A 20141-nucleotide genomic window follows, 5' to 3' on the forward strand; every position below is an offset into this window, starting at 1 on the left:
GTGTTTTTCAGTTGCTCATTTATTCATTATTTCATTCATTCATTCATTCATTCACTCATCCACTCATTCATTCAACAAATGTTTATTGAATGATTGCTATTTGCATAGCAACAGGCCAGGTCAGGATTATAAAGATGAACCTGATGTACTTTGTCCTTAAAGGATTTGTTCTTTAGTATGGATGAAAAAGCATGCATTTAATTATTCAGTTGTTATATATCGCATGAAAGAAAGTTACATGAAATTTATGAAGAAGAAAGATAATTTCAGCAAGTCCACTGACAGGGAAGGGAGGAAAATCAAAGAAATCTTGGAGGAGAAGGTATTTAGCTTGGGTTTAAATATCTGTAGTTCGGGCAAAAGATAATACCTGGCTGAGGAAATGATGTAAACAAAGACTCAAAGGAGCAGGAAATGTAATTGAGTAATTGAGTATATGAAAGAGAGTAATGGGAAATTCATTTAAAAAGAATACTGTCAGATCAAGAAGGTGTTTGAAACCCACACTAAGGGGTTTGGTCTTCATTTTCTAGATAAAAACAAGTTGTCAGAGGTTTCAGAGAAGGGAGATGAGAGAAAACTGCTTCAGGATGGTGACTTCTGAAGAAGCATTGTGCATGATGGTTGTAAAATGAATTTTGATAGGCAGATGCCCCAAATCAAGGTCTTAACTGAGCTTTCTTTCATGTCGAGGCTGCTGATGTCCTGCTGCAACAGGGAGCTAATGTCAATGTTCAAGATGCAGTTTTTTTCACTCCATTGCACATTGCAGCATACTATGGACATGAACAGGTAAGTCTGACAGTAGTATTCCCAAAGGCTGGGGGACCTTCCAAGCTTTTGTTGAGCTATCTGTTCTAGCCCCAAAGAAAGAATATTTAAGATATCATTTGAATTATTTTTGCCATATTCTCATCAGCTCCACCCTTGAGGAACTTATAGATCCTTAGAAATACTGTATCTGCCAAGTTACTCATTTTTACTGACTGTCTTAGTACCCAAGGGAGTCAGTGATGTAAATATACAATCCCAGGAATCAGTCAGCCTGAATTCGAAAAATTCCTAGCTTTGTGACCATGTGTAGGTTATGTCATTTCTCTGATCATCAGTTTCTTCATCTGCATAATAGAGAAAATATTAATAGTATCTAGCTCATAGGGTTGCTGATATGATGAGATATTAATTTAAAGTGTTTGGCAAATGCTCAATAACTGTTACTATGATGATGCTAGTGACAGTAACAATAAAACAAATCATGAGCACTGTCCCAGCAGGTTAAAAAAAAAAAAAGTGTGTTTCAGAAACTGAGTTTCTTCTTTTCTACTGTCTTGGGATGTGGTAGACTGCAAATATGTTCAGGTTTTCATTTTCGGAACTTATGTATATCCTAAAAGGGACTTTGCAGGTGTGATCAAATTAAGAATCTTGAGTTGGAGAGATTATCCTGGAATCATCTGGGTGGACCTGATGTAATCACAAGGATCCTTATACTAGGGAGCAGGAAACAGATGTGACAGTAGAAGCGAGAAGTTAAAGTGATACAAGAAGGGGTCACGAGCTAGAATGTAAGCAGCTAAAATCCCTTTTACGAAGATGGCTCCGAAAACTAAGAAGGAAGCCCCTGTCCCTCCCAAAGCCAAAGCCAAGGCAAAGGCTTTGAAGGCCAAGAAAGTGGTGCTGAAAGGCATCCACAATCACAAAAAAAAGAAGATCCACACATCACCTACATTCTGACAACCCAAAACTCTGCATCTCGGAAGGCAGCCCAAATACCCTCGAAAGAGAGCCCCCAGGAGAAACTAGCCTGATTACTATGCCATCATCAAGTTCCCCCTGACTACTGAGTCAGCCATGAAGAAAATAGGAGACAGCAACACGCTTGTGTTCATTGTGGATGTCAAGGCCAACAAGCACTAAATCAAACAGGCTGTGATGAAGCTCTGTGACATTGACATGGCCAAGGTCAACACCTTGATCAGACCTGGTGGAAAGAAGAAGTCCTATGTTCGACTGGCCCCTAACTATGATGCTTTTGGTGTTGCCAACAAAATTGGGATCATCTAAACTGAGTCCAGCTGGCTAAATCTAAACAGTTTTTTTCATCACTAAAAAAAAAAAATTTAAAAAGGATGTATGCAACCTATAGAAACTGAGAAAGTGAGGAAATGAAAGCCTCCAAAGAGACTGCAGCCTGCCAATACCTTGATTTTAGATTTCTAACCTCCAGAGCTTTAAGAGAATAACCTGTGCTATTTGAATCCAATAATTTTGTGGCAATTTACAACAGTGGGAAACTAATACATGGAATAACCTAGACAATTATTTTTTTTAAATCACAATATGTGCTTTAAATATAATTTGATTTAAATACATAATTATTTATAAAATAATTAATTATCCAATATTAAGTGTGTTGTAATAAAGTAATACTATATAGAGAGAATGTTTTAACTGGAAAGTGTGTCTTCATTCAATGAGTAGTTTTACTTGACCTTCACGAAATCCTTAATAAGTTACAGTATGAGTAATCTTGTACCCTGGGATAAGCCTTTTATGTGGATTATTCTTTTTGGTAATTTTTCCAAAATCCTAAAATTAGTTGTTATTTGCATCTTCTTGTCAATGATATACATGAACTCACTTAGGTCAGGTGGCATGCCAGAGTCACACAGCTGGTTAGAAGAGCTTAAATATATATTCAGGCCTGTCTGATCCCAAAGCCCAAAGTTATTTGTTGTACTTAAGAGCTGCTGCTGCTTCTTCTATCAGTGAAACAAATCAAAAAGTCCAGGAAATTTGCTTAAATTCAAGGCCAGGTGCTCTAACTCCAAAGTCCATTGATTTTATAAATTTGTAACAACTTTATTGAGATATACTTCATCAATTTAAATTGTACAACTCAGTGATTTTTAGTATATTCAAAGTGTACAACCATCACGACAATTAATTGAACAAAGTTGTTACCCACAGAAGCAACCTTGTGCACATTAGCACTTCCAACTTCTTCCCCACCTCTCTCTTCTGCCTGAAGAAAATACTAATATACTTTACATTTCTATAGATTTACCTATTCTGGAGACCTCCTATACATAGAGTCATGCAAATTATGGTCTTTTGTGACTGACTTCTTTCACTTAGCATAGTGTTTTTAAGTCTCATCAACTTTATAACATGTATCAGTACCTCCTTGCTTTTTAGTGTAGAGTACTACTTTGTTGTATGGATATGCCAGATTTTATTTATTCATTCATCAATTGATGGATGTGGATTTTTTCCCCCCCTCTTTGGCTATTTTGAATAATGCTGCCTTGAACATTCAGGTTTGTTTGTTTGTTTGTTTTTTAATTCAAGTATAATTAATATACACTGTTATGTTCCTTTCAAGTGTATGATATAATGATTCAACAATTCTATACATTTCTCAGTGCTTATCAAAATAAGTGTATTCTTAATCCCCTTTATCTATTTCACCCATTCCTTCCCTACCTCATGTACAAGTTTTGATATACACATCTTTTTGCATTTCTCTTGGGTACCTCTAGGGGTGGAATTGATGTCTTATATGGTAACACCATGTTTAACATCTTATGGAATGGCCAAACTTTTCCAAAGAGGTAGATGCCTAATGATTTAAAAACCACATTATGTACAGAAAAAAAAACTTACGAACATACTCCCAGGACAAAGTACGTCCATTGATTTTTAACCTTAACATATTGAAAGACAAAATTTTTATGTGCTACTTTCAAACATCACCATTTAGCTAGCCTTAAGAAACCAAATAGAACCAAATAAAACAGAAATACACATGTAATTCGATAATTAAAACTTAACTGTTCTTTTGACATCCTTTTTTCACTCTTCCTCACTTCATATCTCTAGATCTCTAGTCTTACTCAAGTATGGAGTAAAATTATACCTTTTTGCCTTTGTAGAAGTCATGCCATTGCACTGCCTGAGGATTCCAAGTTAAAAAATCAAACTTACTTGTGTCCCTGTGCTCTTCTAGTCATTGTGCCTTTATTTCTTTGCTAGCTAGCATATGCTTGGACACTCTCAGACCCATGAAGCATGACCTATAGCTAGGAAAGATTTCTCATTTCATTTGATGTGCTGCTCAGAGTGCACTGGAGTGTACTGGAGAGCTGGGCACTGAAAATGCTTCAGAAAGTACAGGGTCGAAAAGCCCAGATGATGAAAAAATTCCATACATTTCTGACTTTAGGCACAGACTGGATGTACACAATGCATGTTATTTGTAGAGTCATCCCCTTTGGTGATTAACCTCCTCACCCACCAAAACATAAAGAGCTTCTATGCATGTTGGGTAGAGAGCTAAATTTGTTTACTTTCCCTGAATATATAGTCACAGTCTTATAAAATTATGCTAAAGTGTGGATGGCCTTTTTATGATAAGGGACTCACTTTCTGTGTGCGAAGCCAGCACATAAGTAATTTATGGATGCTATTGTCATTTGCTAAAATATGCTGACAGGAGAATGGTACATTCAATATATAAATGTGCCTAATGTTCCATGTTCCTTGCCATTTGTTTATTTACTTGTTTTTAAGTGGAAGAGTAGATGTTTTGTACCAAGAGCAATATTTCCTAGCTATATAATAATAGTACTTAATAGACAATCGATTTCAAAGATAGTTTAAAGCTGTCCATTATAAAGTCACATAACCAGAATTTATGGAGTCTTTGTAAGTGGAAATATCTGCTTAGGAATGCACAGCTCTTGAGACTAACTTTTACTGTTCCAATTTTTTCTGAATTAAGTATTGGACTGCCCATTAGCTAACAAATAAATGGATAAAATATGCATGTTCCACATTGGTGCTACCACTTCTGCTAACATTTTATTGAGTGCCAGGCACTTTTCTAAGTGTTTTACATGTGGTAACTTATTTAATCCTTGTAACAACCCTATGAAGTGGAGCTATTGTGATTCCCATCTTAATAATGAAGAAACTGAAGTTTTGAAAGGTCAAATAATTTTTAAAGGTGATAAAGCCTAACTTCAGGACCCTTGTTCTTTACCTACCATACTCAAGAGGAAGTTTCCCCACATCCCACACTGCTAATTTTGCCTAGAATTTCCACCAAATATGTACCATATAGTTGAGATGTTTATTTGCTACCACATAGAAATTCAAAATAGTTTTAGAGTTTGAATTCACTTTTATGCTAACACCTCAGTGGTCATGAGGTCAGTTGAGGGTTCCTCCTATAAGAGTTATTTTGATGGCACAAATTCATTCTTACTTACCTCTCAGGATCATTGTATTGACTTTTGAAATAGCCAGAGGAGACAATGTCAAATTTAGAGAAATTATTTGGAAGGTTGTAAGTGAATAGGTAAATAATTTAGAGAAATCTTGTAAATTATCTGAAACAATCCCTGGAAGACTCCTAAGTTGTTTAATACTTCATCTTTCTCTCCCTTTGAATGTGGATCTCAGCTATTTGAGGAAGATGCTGCAAGCAAGTGCATCTATCTCCCATTTACTCACAAATCCAGAAAAGAACCCAGAACTCCAGTAGCAAGATGACCATCTGTGACCCATTATGTATGGAGTTGCTGTGAAAATCAAGAAGCAAGTAAACACTGCTGGCTCTGGCCAGAAAAAGACTTTGGAAAAGATGGTTCAGGGAAGATTATGGGTGACTCTAGGGAGGATTATTTATGCACAATGAAGAACTAACCCTGAAATTGCTCCAATTTTAGACTTCTTGTTAAGTGATGGAATAATAAATTCTTTGTTGCTTAGGCCAATCAAGTTAGGATTTTCTGTTATTTTCTGGTAAAAATAATCTAAGACAAAGTTTTAATGATATGTCTTCTTCCATATTTTTTGAAAGCTTTGCATTATTGTTTGACTTTTGGTACTAATTTTAAATGAATGGATTCTTTAGGTAACTCGCCTTCTTTTGAAATTTGGTGCTGATGTAAATGTAAGTGGTGAAGTTGGAGACAGGCCCCTCCACCTAGCATCTGCAAAAGGATTCTTTAATATTGCAAAACTCTTGATGGAGGAAGGCAGCAAAGCAGATGGTAAGATTATATGTTTAGAAGACATTTGTTTTTGTTTTTTTTACTTTATGTGTATTTTTTATTTGCACTTTCCTTATTTATTAGAGAATACACTTGAAGCTGATTAATTGCATATACTAATTTATTCCATAAATTATAATTTATTATTTTAATGCAATAACTAAATCTGTATGTCAATCATTTTATATACATTTTAGTTCAACTCTTAACATATTAGATGCTTCAATAAAAGTAAGTGGTTCCCTTAGATAAATCATTCTCATTTTGCTATTTTTCACTAATCCTTTTTTTAATTGAGGTAAAATTTTGTATAGCAAAATTCTCAAATCTTAAGTAAATGTTGACTTAAGTGAATATTTACTATCCATGGAAAGCCACCCAGATCAAAATATTGAATATTTTCATACGGAAAATTGAACTCTGGAAGGTTCATTTGTGCCCTCTTCTCAGTAAATATCTTTAACCACAAAAGTTGATCAATATTCTGGCTTCTGTTGCCATAGATTAGTTTTTTCTGTTCTCGGAGTTCAGTACAATTTAGTATTTCCTTCTTTTGACTGATAGTATTATTTTAACTTTTATCCATGTTTTTGCACAAATCATAATTTGTCTTTTTTTATTGCTAAAGTTGGATGAATATTCCTCAATTTGAGTATCCATCATCCTCCCAATGAATGCTTGAATGTTTCTAGTGTTTGGCTTTTATGAATGTGTAGATGCCAGAAACATTCAGTTCTTTTTTGTGAACATGTATACTAATCTCCCTTGGGGGGAATATGTGTATGTGTGTGTGTGTGTGTGTGTGTGTGTGTATATATACAAATATATATATTTGCTATATGCATATGTTTTACCTTATAGGAAATTAGAAACAGTTTTCTTAAGTGTTTGTACTATTTTTACTCCCGCAGCAATATATGAGAGTTCCAGTTGCTCCCTGTATCCTCCCCAATATTTGATATTACAATTATTTTTAGTGAAACATCATTACAGTGTGATCAGGCTGAGAGAAAAAAAAAAAAGCTTTAGGACATACAGAAAGATTTTAGGATATGGTTAATAGAATAGAATTTCCCACAACTTTTAATTTTCTTAATTATAAGATGAATTTTGGAAAATCGATTAAAAGTAGAATGTTGAAAAAAAGTTATTTCTTTCTCTTTCTTTTTCTCTTCCTTACAAACTTTATTTTCTGACACGAATTCATTCAGAGTTACATCTTGTCATTAAATTCTCTCAGGCACATCCAACATTCTTCCATTGACCCCCAAGAGACCTAATTAAAAACCCTGCTGTAAGAACTGCTGGATTTGCAGCAGAAACTATGCACATTTACAAAAGGACAAGGTTGTCAAAGCTCTCAACTGCCAGTGCCTTGGTCCAAAATTGAGATCAATATTCAGTTAATAAAACTAATCAACGTTTTCACCTACACATAAGAAAATGTAAAGCCTTCCAGAGATACATATGGGAAGAGGCTTAGGTAGTTTCCATGTCGGAAAAAAGGGCCATTTTACTTTCTAAAGTTTGAGAGACATAGTTGGTGTCATTTTCTATGAGCCAGTATGCAATAACTGAGGTATTTTTGTCTATAGCATTATCATAAATAACCTGTGTTGTCAGGATACAAGAAATACTGTTCCTTAGACCTTGTTTAAGCAGTCTCTTTAATTTTTGTTGGTTTAGAATAGGCAAAAGTACATCTGTATGAACCACTGAACACATAATTGTCTTTTTGAAACTGCCTCGCTCTTCCAGAGGGCCAGAAAGAGCCCACTTTTTTTCCTTTTATTATCGATGCCAACCTCTGCTTTTTATTCCTCTGTGCAACTCCAAAGCTCAGTGGTGTCAAAATGAGTATCATTGATCAGCATGTCTCCAGGATCAAAGTTCTCCTCTACAAAAGGCATTGAAATGTATACTGCACCTGTGTTCCCCCTACATGCCAGCATCATATGATGTAATTTTCAACCCTTTCTTTCTGATTCACACAAGCTCTACATGCTTTCTACTCAATCATTTAAAATATCAAGAGACAGCATGACTCAGAATTTTATGTATTTTTATTTCCTTCTAATACACACTTGATATTTAAGTCCCTTTTGTACTTCAACCAATTGCAAAGAATAAACCGGATCTGTTTTGCTACTGGACACCGTACTAGATTTATTATCAGCTAGTTCATTTATTCCAAAGTGTAGCTAAGCCTCCAGATGATTTATTTTAGATCTGACCCTTGCCTGTGGTAAATGGACATAGGAGGAAGAGTGAATTAATGACCCCAAAAGGGACACAATTCAAAATCTGGTATTTACAGTATGTCTCCATGGTAACAGAATGTTACAAATGAAAATAAATTCAGCCTACAAAATTAGCCAAAATGTAATTCTGAAAGCAACCTCTTCAGTTAAACATGTTTGGGAGGCTGACCTATTCAGTCACATATGTTTCAAGTCTCTAGTCTTCTTTGTACCACATAGAAAAATGAAAAAGGAGAAATGTAATGCTTATTGGATGAGATTGAAAAGGTCAAAATATTGCTGGACCCCATAAGAAGAAAGTAGTGATCAAGCCTTCATAACTTATCATTTTAATAAAGTTAAAAATGGAAAATTTTAAATTCAGGATTTATTAATTTTTTGTCATCTGACTAGTAAGTGCTACAGTTCCTTTTACATAGAACTGGATATTATATAAAGTCACAAAAATTTATAAGACTGAGCCAGGAAGAGGAAGTATTTTATTTCTAAAACTCTATCTTGTCAGAGCTACTACACAGATTTATTATTGAAAATGTATTTAAGACACACTTGGGAGTTGTTGTAGAAAGCTAATGGGAAGTACTTAACATTGCTGGGTTACTGTGGGAATTTTTACTTTTTTTTTTTTTAAGATTTTATTTATTTATTTGAGAGTGAGAGAAAGCAAAGAAGGGGGAGGATCAGAGAGAGACGCAGACTCCCCGCTGAGCAGGGACCCTATGCGGGACTCGATCCCAGGACTCCAGGATCATGATGTGAGCTGAAGGCAGTTGCTTAACCAACTGGACCACCCAGGTGCCCTACTTTATCTTTCAGATCAATAAGCAGAGATAAGTAAGTAGTATCCATCCACCCACCCATTCGCTTAATCTTTCTTTTAAAAGACCTTACTGAACAAAAATGCTCTTCAAAGCAGAGGGCTAGGCACTAAATACTCTCCTAAGAATGACTTATATCTATTTCTTGAAATTCTTCTTTATTTAACTCTCAGTAAAATGTGAAATTAGAGCAAATAGAATACCATTCATACATTCAGTTTCCCTCAGATAAGATATAATAATATATACATTTTTTTGGTCACTACACATTAATCCAAGACAAATCTAAGTAGAACACAATGGCTGAAGCAGAAATAGAGATGTGTATATATAAACTCTATGTCTGATCCAGATCTCACCTGGCTTGTCCCTTCAGTTGGTATTTATATCTTCTTTGATGAGAAGAATGTCTAGGCCACTGCAGGTAATTCACCAAGTAGATAATCTACTTTGAAGTTTATTGACTGGAGCAGAAAAAAATAATGTTGGGTGGGGCCAGGGAGAGCCAAAGGCAAACTATGAATTAATGGAAGATTGTGCTGCATTCTGCTTTACAATGTTCCCTCTGGACCTCAAGAACTCTTACGTGACCTCCAGTTGCCCCAGACTCCCTACTGTTCTAAAGCATTCACTCATAGTATTGACTTTCCCTAGCTTCCAACAGAATGTGAACAAAGGAGAAGTATCATAAAAAGAAAGATAATCAAAATAACCAGGAACATTCTTCTGAAGGAAGGATGTCCTTCTTAGCCACTCATTAATAAAAAAAGATTCAAAGATTTATTTTTCAATAACAGCCTTGGGAGGAGAAGTTCAGTGACTTTGTTAAAGATTTCCCTTTGGCTTAGATCTTGCAGGACAATAAAATAAAAATCATTGTCTACAAATATAGCAGTGACAAGGCCTGTGTTCATTAAATGTTAAGTGATGATTGTGACAACAGTAATAAAAAACTAATTGTGCAGTTTTCAAAATTAACTATTACCTTCCCTTTTTTTCTTTCCTACATATCTCTTATTTTTCTTCAATTCTTTTGATTCTATGAATAATTTTTATTATAGATACATATAAGAATGAGAATAAGTGGGTTTGTTAAGGGCTGTTATTTTCTATTTTGAATTCTATTTTCTATACAGATTAACAAACTAATCAAATACAATAAATAACTACAGAGCAGATATTATAATTATTTTAGTTTTAAAAATTAAGCACTAAAGCATATCCAGAATTTAGCATCTTGGTGTTCAGTTATTACTTCTGGCCTAAAATTATTGAATATTCAATGAGATTGCAGGTTATTTGAGGGTATAGATTCTATATATTTGTAGCATATTGGCCTTGGCATTTAGCAGATTTCTAGGAGGGAAATTAGTAGAAAAGAAGAATAGACACTTTCATTAAATGTCTAATATATGGCAGGCACCATGCTAGGTACTTTCTGGTCACGATCTCCTTTAATCTTTTCAGCATCCCTGCAACAGTACTGTTATTATATCCATCGTAATTAATAATTAATCAGTATCTCCAAGACTTAGCAAAGTGCTTGGCATACAGTGATCATTTTATACTTGTTGAGGAATGAGTATGTATCAATCAGGTGTTCTTAATCTTTAAGCATTGGAAACTAACTCTTGCTAATTTAGGCACAAAAGGAATATATTAAAGGATATCAGTCAGCACAGAATCTTCCCCAGGACAGGATGGAAAGCCAGGTTTGGAATTCTCGCAGTGAGGATCAATGTCCATAATCACAGGCCAAAAGGAGTCGTTTGAAGACACATTGCTACTGCTAGGCTCACATGCCTACACTTGTTCTTCTGGCACCAACCATGTAGGGCACTGAGTCTGTGAGTGGAATCACTACCACTGGAAGCTGGATGGAGCTACATTGCCAAGATAGATTAGGTTCCGCTTTTCTGTGTCATCAGCTCTGATGTCAGAGTCTGACATAATGTGTTGATTGGAGGATCCCATAGATAAGTGTCCAAACCAGGGAACTCTTGAGAGTGAAGGGGTCACTATGAAAAACTATGCTAGGATAAAGCCTAAACCGGGAGATAGGGCCACTGTCTGCCAGTCCTGTGCTCTCACTGCAAAGGAGGCTTGGAGTGCATATTTTCAGCTCCTATGATTAAACATGGTCTTGGCCTCTAGTCAGTAGTCTCAGTATAGGGAATTCCCCGAGTGTCCAAAGGCTTCATGAGGCTGGCTGAGCCAAGGAGAGGACAGATGTCCACTACTGAGGGAACAACTGGATGTTAAATAACTGTCTAAGGAAATATAATTAATGAGGTCTGCCGCACTCTAGAGCTTGTCTTTTCATTACGCCATGCTGTTTATCCTGTAGTATAATTCTCAGTCAAGGGTACACTCCTAAATAATGTTGTAAACATACACAGTGCTAGGCCTCACCCTGACCTGTTGAACCAAAATATCTGGGAATGGTGCTTTAGCCAGGATCTGTAATTTTTTACATCTTACAGGAGAAGAAAAAAAAAATCAATTTAGAAGGAGATCCTTGTGGAAATAAGGCCATGAGGATCTTTTGGACGCTTATTAGTTTCCTGAACTATTCCATTGTGCAAGGCAGATTTGATTAGATGCATTCCATAGAATTTATAGAAGCTAGAAGAAAGCCTGTTTAATGTGGCAATGAGCAATAGAACAGAATTATAACTTTTTAAATTGGTTGCACTTAATTTCCTTTATTATTATCATTAATTGGCAATTTCCAGGAGTCTCTCAGGCACTTAGAAAAGTTCCTGACACCACACATAAGAAATCTGAGACACAGAGGACTCCAGATAACATCCTTTTCTTTTCTTGTTGATGACAGTGAATGCCCAGGACAATGAAGACCATGTCCCACTGCATTTCTGTTCTCGCTTTGGACACCATGATGTAGTGAAGTTCCTGCTTCAGAGTGATAGCGAAGTTCAGCCACATGTTGTTAATATCTATGGAGATACCCCTTTGCACCTGTGAGTAATATAAACAGTTCCATGTGTCCTCCAGCTGGACCACATGTACCTTCTTACTCTTATCAAGATATTTTATTTTACTCCAGGGCATGCTACAATGGCAAATTTGATGTTGCCAAGGAAATCATTCAAATATCAGGAACTGAAAGCCTGACTAAAGAAAACATCTTCAGTGAAACAGCTTTCCACAGGTAAAAGAATGTTTGAGTTCAATCGCCACTAAGGGTAGCTGGTACCCTTAGGCACCTGAAGTTGTGTACCAAAAGCGAGAATGGATAGTGACAGATGTTGCAATCAGAGAGCAAGGGCAGAGGGTGGGCAGAGGACAAGGAGTCCAGGCTAGATGCACGGAAGAAAAGGTAGAGGCAGATGCTGCAGTCAGTACAACAGATGGGGGCTGGAACCAGATGCTGCATTCCTGGCAGGAGCCACAAAGACAGGGACTGATGTTGTCAAGGCAACAGGCGTATCAACATCTGTAAGCATATTGCTTCTATTCCACTTCACTCTGCAGAAAGCTGCCAAAAGGGGCAGTGCCCATAATCCTCCTCCAACAAGAATCTCATTACCAGAATTCATCAGCATCAAATGTGACACATTTTTCCTTACCACTTATACCTTATGTGCAAATGTATCCACCTATCTAAGACATCCATCTGTCAGCCTGTAAAAGCCTAGTCAGGGTGGCCACTGAGATACCTAAGAAGGCATTAACTCCTTTCTAGGAATGCATGAGAGTCCTTTACAGTGTGCTCTAGAGAAGGAGGGAAAAGGCTGCTAAAAATTCAGAACCATAGCTCCCTAAAATATCCAAAAGTAAGGCAGATGTCTTATAAAATTTGAAACCTTCATTTTTAACAATGAGTTACTATTTTGCTATAAAAATAAAAACATAGTACTTTGAATTTAATAAACCCTGACTATAAGATCATTTACCTACACATTACAAATTTCTTGGCTAGTTTGCAACTTCTAAAAAATGTATTTGGGACTAATATGTTATTTACATAGTGTTTGTATTGTACTGGTGACTAATAGAAATGAGGAGACTTTTTTTCGTACTGAAGTAGTATTAAGCTTATGTTTCCTGATAAGGCATCAGTCTGCCAATATGGCTTAGATGCTCGGATTTTTCTTATCAGGAAAAAAAAAAAAACAGCCAAAAGGGAATTGAAGAAAAACTACCATTTATGCAGTAGTGAATATATGCCAGATGATTTGCACCCATTATCTCATTTAGACCTTATAACCCTTTGATGAAGTAGGATTTATTATTCCTCTTTTGCAGATGAGAAACTGAGGCACAGAGAAGCTAAGTAACTTGCCAAAGAGTCTAGGACTAGGAAATCATGTATTAAATACCCACCTGATTCCAAATTCTGTGCTTTTTACATATCTTCATGTTCTAGTATCAAAATATTTTGTCTGTGTTCTACAAGCTCTGTAACAGAACAGATGCAAGAACTCTTTAGATCATGCTTTCAGTCAAAATGGGTCAGTGGAATTTCTCCCCAAGGGGATAATTGGCAGAACTGATATAAATGGTTACTGGTGTCCTCTTTCCCCATTAGGTCATGCTTGTTAAGGCTGACACCTCAGGCTAGTTTTCAAATCATTTTGCTACTCTGTGCACATAAATTGGAACCAACTATAATCAAAGGATGATTGTCACCTCCAGAACAGTCCATATGACTAGTTTAGTGAAGTGAGTTGAAAGTATATATCCAGTCATTTTATTTTGTATAAGCCTGTGGCTACTAGGAATAACATATTAATATTTTTATTCTATTCATTTAAGCACATATTTATAAAAGAAACTCCTTTTACATTAGGAGTTCACTCTGGTTCTGAAATTTTTATGTAAAAGTTACAGTGCCTTGCACTCAATAGAAAACACTGAATACATTTCTGTTATCATTTTCATATGTATATATTCATGTACACATATATACACACATGTACACACACATATATGTGTGTGCATATATATGTATATATATACATATATATATATATTCAGAACTCATCAATTCCTGTAAATGGTTGCTTTGAAAAGAATCAATGAGGCAGTTCCGACAATGGAACATTAAGAGTGTGGTGTTATGGGTCCTACTTATAATGCAAATAATTAATGGTGATATGATCTATTGCACTGAGTGGTGGCTTTCTATTCACTCAATTATTTAAGAATGACTTATTAAGGACTTGCCTTGTGTTGACAGTGGTAGGAACATTAAGATGACACCATCCCTTCCCTCCTTAAAGCAACTCTGTTGTAAGGTATCAAGGTAATCAGAGACGTAGCCATTATCATAACACAATATGTTAAGTGCCATAAGTCTGAAATGACAAAGAAAGAGTAGAGATGGCAATGAACTCAGCCTTTGGCTCGTAAGACTTCATAGATGAAACAACAGTTCAGCTAGGTGAATAATATATTTCTTTAAGGAAAATAATGACATTTTATTAAAGAAAAAAGATTGCCAAGGTCACCCCAAGAAGTGGAAATAATAAGACCCAACGAACTACCTCTTCTAGAACCAAATTTGGAAGGAAAAACACACTGTTTATCTGTATTGTTCTACAAAATTCAGTACTTCATTTTCAAAATACAGGACACTGGTCATGTGTGAGTTTTTCCCACACCAAAAAATTCTCCAATTTTCTGTAAGTATGTGTCCTACAATTCAATTCAATTCTGATACCATCTACCAGGAGTTAGTATTAGATCCCACAGGCTAATGGCTCAGTCCCACAAACTGCCCCCTGCCACTTCAGATGCCAATCACAAGGCCAGGTATCACCTAAGTCTCTCAGGACCCTTCTGGGTTCCCCCATTCAATTGTCCTGCAGAATGCCTAGGTCTTGTAGCTAAAAATGCATGGAAGTCCTGCAATATTTTTCCTCCTTTTATGAAAAAGAATATCATGGGAGATATTTAATAATAAGATACTTGAAATTTTATACAACTTCTTATCTTGAAAGACCAGATTTGGGAATCTCAGGATTATATTGGTATATGTGCTTATATTTTATCACTTCCTTCTCCTCTCTCATTTCCTCCTTCTCCCTACTTTGTCTTTCTAGCACTCTTATATACACACTAGCATCTGGAATTGCCTGGGTGAATCAGAGCTGTATCCATTTTTTAGGGTTGCCATAACAAAATACAACAGACTGGATGGCTTGAACACCAGAAATTTATTTTCTCACAGTTCTGGAGACTAGAAGTCCGAGATCTTGATGTCAACAGATTTGGTTTCTTCTGAGGCCTCTCTCCTAGGCTTATAAATAGCCACATTTTTATTTTGTCTTCACATGATTGTCCCTTTGTTTGTGTCATCTGTGTACTAATCTTCCCTTTTTATAAGGACAACAGTCATGGTGGAATAGGGCCCAACCTAATGATTCCATTTTAATTGAAATACTTCTTTAAATAGTACTCCTTTAAATACAGTCACATTGTGAAATTGTAAGAGGGCTTCAACACATTAATTTGTGGGGCACACAATTCAACTCATAACAGAAGTCTTTTCCTTTTGTTTTATTTTTGCAGTGCTTGTACCTATGGCAAGAGCATTGACCTGGTTAAATTTCTGCTTGATCAAAATGTCATAAGCATCAACCACCAAGGAAGGGATGGGCACACAGGTAAGACTTTGGTGAAACATCACTAGTTTTTGATATATATCAATGCTCAAGAATAGTGGTGAATAGAAGAATAGATGACATTGTCAACCCTAATGAGGAAGGATGTTTTATTATTTTATCACTGACATCTTTTAGAATTGATGGTGCATGGTGACAATAAAAAGCAGACTGACTTTTGATCAGTTTCTTTATTGCAGTAAATTATCTACAGTTGATGCATCTATTATGGCCCATACCAGGAACAGACTGATCACACTGCCTGTTTTTCTTGCCGCTCAAGAAAAACACTGGCTTTGGGTCTTAGTTCTTATACAGAGATGCCAACATTTGTTCTTGGTAATTTCAGTGCATGTAGAAATACTAAAAATTGAGCTAAACATAAGGCAACCTATCTAGATCAACTAGAATAGGATACTTCTTTTGCTTAAAGTATGTGTGTTTGCTCAATATAGAATTAATTCTTTATCAAAGACATCTATCTTTGCTTTGTATCTCTGGCAACAATGCTATGATATGGTAATAGCTGTCTTTTGAAAATTTAGGTTCAGTTTTCCTCTTTTCTCCTTTCATACTTTCATTCTATTGTAGGATTGCACTCTGCTTGCTACCATGGTCACATTCGCCTGGTTCAGTTCTTACTGGACAATGGAGCTGATATGAATCTGGTAGCTTGTGATCCCAGCAGGTCTAGTGGTGAAAAAGATGAGCAGACATGTTTGATGTGGGCTTATGAAAAAGGTATATTTTTCATCATTGCCTCTCCATAATGATGCATTGAACTGTGTGCATAGATTATGTCAATGCATTAATAATTTTTTTACTTGTATGACTTATACACTCCCATTTCCTCTGCAGATTATATTTGAGTCTTTGGGAACTTGATTAAACAGTCAATAGACCACTACGAGGGAGGGCAACTCTAGGGCTGCAGATGAGCTGAAGGTATTCTTGATACTGGCACTTTGAAAATAGAATGAGCGGGGCGCCTGGGTGGCTCAGTGGGTTAAGGCCTCTGCCTTCGGCTCAGGTCATGATCCCAGAGTCCTGGGATCAAGCCCCACATTGAGCCCCGCATCGGGTTCTCTGCTCGGCGGGGAGCCTGCTTCCTTTCCTCACTCTGCCTGCTTCTCTGCCTACCTGTGATCTCGCTCTGTCAAATAAATAAATAAATAAATAAATAAATAAATAAATATAAAGAAAGAAAGAAAGAAAGAAAGAAAGAAAGAAAGAAAGAAAGAAAACAGAATGAGCTACAACAGTCCTAGGTAATAGAGAAACAAAGTTGTGATATGTAATAATAGTTACTTTCTTAGTAGACATAGAGCTAGACTCTATCTCTTACACACGGGAATTTTCATGTGGATTCAAATTAAATAAATATGAAGAAAGGGAATATTTGTTACATCTGACCTTGCTAACAATGCCCGAACTAGAAAAAGTCAGGGAACCAATGATTAGTGCCTATGTGTAAACTTACGTGAGCTCAAAGTAATGAAACTTTGGACTTTGATATAAGAACACCTGGGTTTAAATCAAGCTGTGTTCTTTGATCTTGGGCAAGTCATCTATCCTTGCTGAATTTCAGTTTCTTCTGAAAGAATGAGAATAATAGCATCTCCTACTTACAAGAGTATAAAGATTAAATGAGATAATATATGCACATTGATTACAGCACTGGCTGGCACATGGTAAGTACTAATAATTGGTACTTAAGTACTGGTAACAGTGGTCATGGTAGTAGTTCAGAAATAGAGATGATCGATAATGAGGTCTACATTTTAAAGAGAGGAAACTGGAAATAATCAAAGGGGAAATAGCACTTTGTCATTGTTTTAAGATATAGTATACCTCATCATCAAGCTTTACATATATGCATAAGCTCCTATGGAGTTTAAGTTTTCAAGTGAAATGGAAAAGTATGCATTGTTATTGAAATCAGAGGGTTACAAGCAAATACTGTAAAATATATCAAACTTTGCTGCCTGTCTGTTGCTGTCTTATTAGGATGTTTAAACTATCTAAAGAAGTGTTCTGTTTTTAAATGCTAGAATCTTAGATGTCCATACTAAAAAAATGTGGAAGATTTCTTAGGCTACCAATTTGATCTAAAAGATTTCCTGCCTGAAGTGAGACATGAAATTCTATCAATTAAAAGAGAGATGGAATTTGATAGCTAAAAAAGGCAAGTTGTAAGCACATAGAGAGAAAGAAAAATATAGATCTGAAGACTGCTAGTGAGAAAATGATTATAGGACTTACTTTAATAGAGACATGTGAACAGACATGGGAAAGTAAGGAATGAGTTGGATATAGCCCTATTATGTTATATGTTCTTTTTTGAGTATTGTGTAAATACATGTGTGTATGCACACACATTTGCATATGATATTGCTCGATGATTTGTCACAAACTGAACTCACATCCAACATCCAGCATCCAGATGAAGAAACTGAATATGGCCAGCACCCAAAAACCACACTTAACATTCTCTTCCAGTCATTCCCCGGAGAGGGTCCCACTCCCTTCTTGGAGTACAGATTAGCTTTGCCTCTCTCTGTACTTTGTACAAGTGTAATGTCATGGTATATACATTTTTGAGTCTGGCTTCTTTTGGCCAACAACTTGTGAGATTCACTCATATTATTTTAGGTAGTTGTATATTGTTCATTCCCGTTGTATAGCATACTATTTTGTTATTGTATCACTATTCATTCTACTGCTTGGGGGCATTTGGATAATTTTCAGTTGAGGACTATTAAGAATACTTTTGCTATTAACATTCACGTGCATGACTTTTGATGAATATCTGGATGCATTTCGGTTAGGTATAAGGACCTTCCAATTTGTATAAAATAAATTCCAGGTAGTTCTGCATTTGAATATCAGTTCAAGAGTCTTACATATTCTGAAGCCTTGGGAGGGCTTACTAAGTTCTACTTACCCATCACATTGCATTTATTCATGTGAACCTCAGACAGTGTCTCTCAAGAAACTTGAGTTTCAGAGAAACACTGTTTACAAAGCATTAGTCTTCCAGAAGACAGCTCACATATAGCTGCTGTAGCTAGCTCTTCACAGGGGTTGGCTTTGTTTGTTTTTAGTTGACTGAGAGTGATGGTTGAAAACTGGCTTTAGTTTTACTTTTTATGGAATTCCGCACTTTAAGAAACAATGAATCATTGTATAGTTTCCCAAGATTTTCTACCAAATGACAACAACAAAAATCTTTTAGCTTAGAGGATTTACCCACTGGTCTCTGCAACATCTGCCATACTTGTCACCATTATTTGTTCAACTAATGTGCTAGGCATTAGTGTTGTATTCCATTATTACTATGAATTTTAACAAATTGAATGTCAGTACTCAAGAGACAGATGGACACTTTGCATATGTTCTAGAGCAGAACATGTCAAAACCAACAAAATGAAATTGTTGCTATTTTCTCTTGCTAGAAAAATGTTGCATTGTTTTCATGTTTCAGGGGAGATTGAAATATTGAAATATTGTCAACAGTGCACTGTCCCTGTTTTCTTTGAGTAAAGAAATGCTTTCCTTTCTCCCTCAGAGAGGGATTCCCCAAATGAACCAAGGTGGCATATGAAGGATTTTCCTGAGCAACTTAGAGATGGAGTTGAGGAAACACTAAAACTTCATTTGAAGTTCCTTCTTTATAGGATAGAGATGTTATAGAAATGGTCCAATCATGGTTATCCTGTACCTTGTTCTCTCCTTGGAGAGATAAACCAGAAGGGAGCCTTATAGCCAGGGTCTCTCTGTTTAAAAAGAAGTACTGGGTCACCTGGGTGGCTCAGTGGGTTAAGCCTCTGCCTTTGGCTCAGGTCATGATCTCAGCGTCCTGGGATCGAGCCCTGCATCGGGCTCTCTGCTCAGTGGGGAGCCTGCTTCCCTCTCTCTCTGCCTGCCTCTCTGCCTACTTGTGATCTCTCTGTCAAATATATAAATAAAATCTTAAAAAAAAAAAAGTACTTTGGAAGTGACAAATTTAAATAGCTTATCCTAGTCTACCAACTCTTTCTTTCTTTCTTTCTTTCTTTTCTTTCTTTCTTTCTTCCTTTCTTTCACTACCTTCTTAAAAGAAAATGGGAATTTTTCTCAATAGCATACATCTCCATTCTTCGAAGGCAAATTTTTCACCTGTTACAAAGTTTTTAACTTACCCTCTGCTGTTCTGATATAGCACATTCAGTTCAGAGATGCTTTAGAGTTTTGTAAGAGTTACCAACTTTCTTTTGGAAACTCAGAAAGGAGTTTACTCACTATGGCTCCCTGCAGGATTAAATATAAGGAACAGTTTCCATTTACATAGCCCTTTTAACCTAAAGATATCAAAATCAATCTTGGAAATAATTT

The 20141-nt window shown here is 36.1% G+C and overlaps 1 protein-coding gene across 5 annotated transcripts in view; it reads left to right on the forward strand.

The window, feature by feature from the left end:
* The window catches only part of LOC116875021 (serine/threonine-protein kinase TNNI3K), a 307722-nt gene that overhangs the window by 116004 nt on the left and 171577 nt on the right, over positions 1–20141 (forward strand). For all 5 annotated transcript variants that reach the window (XM_032870114.1, XM_032870115.1, XM_032870117.1 and 2 more), the window contains exons 6-11: positions 694–792; positions 5921–6059; positions 11975–12119; positions 12206–12310; positions 15676–15770; positions 16359–16508. In XM_032870114.1, the coding sequence (XP_032726005.1) occupies positions 694–792; positions 5921–6059; positions 11975–12119; positions 12206–12310; positions 15676–15770; positions 16359–16508 (733 nt within the window). The remainder of the gene's footprint in view (positions 1–693; positions 793–5920; positions 6060–11974; positions 12120–12205; positions 12311–15675; positions 15771–16358; positions 16509–20141) is intronic.

This window comes from Lontra canadensis, unplaced genomic scaffold, assembly GCF_010015895.1.
Source record: "Lontra canadensis isolate GAN:19392208 unplaced genomic scaffold, GSC_riverotter_1.0 scaffold40, whole genome shotgun sequence".
In the NCBI taxonomy this organism is placed as follows: domain Eukaryota; kingdom Metazoa; phylum Chordata; class Mammalia; order Carnivora; family Mustelidae; genus Lontra; species Lontra canadensis.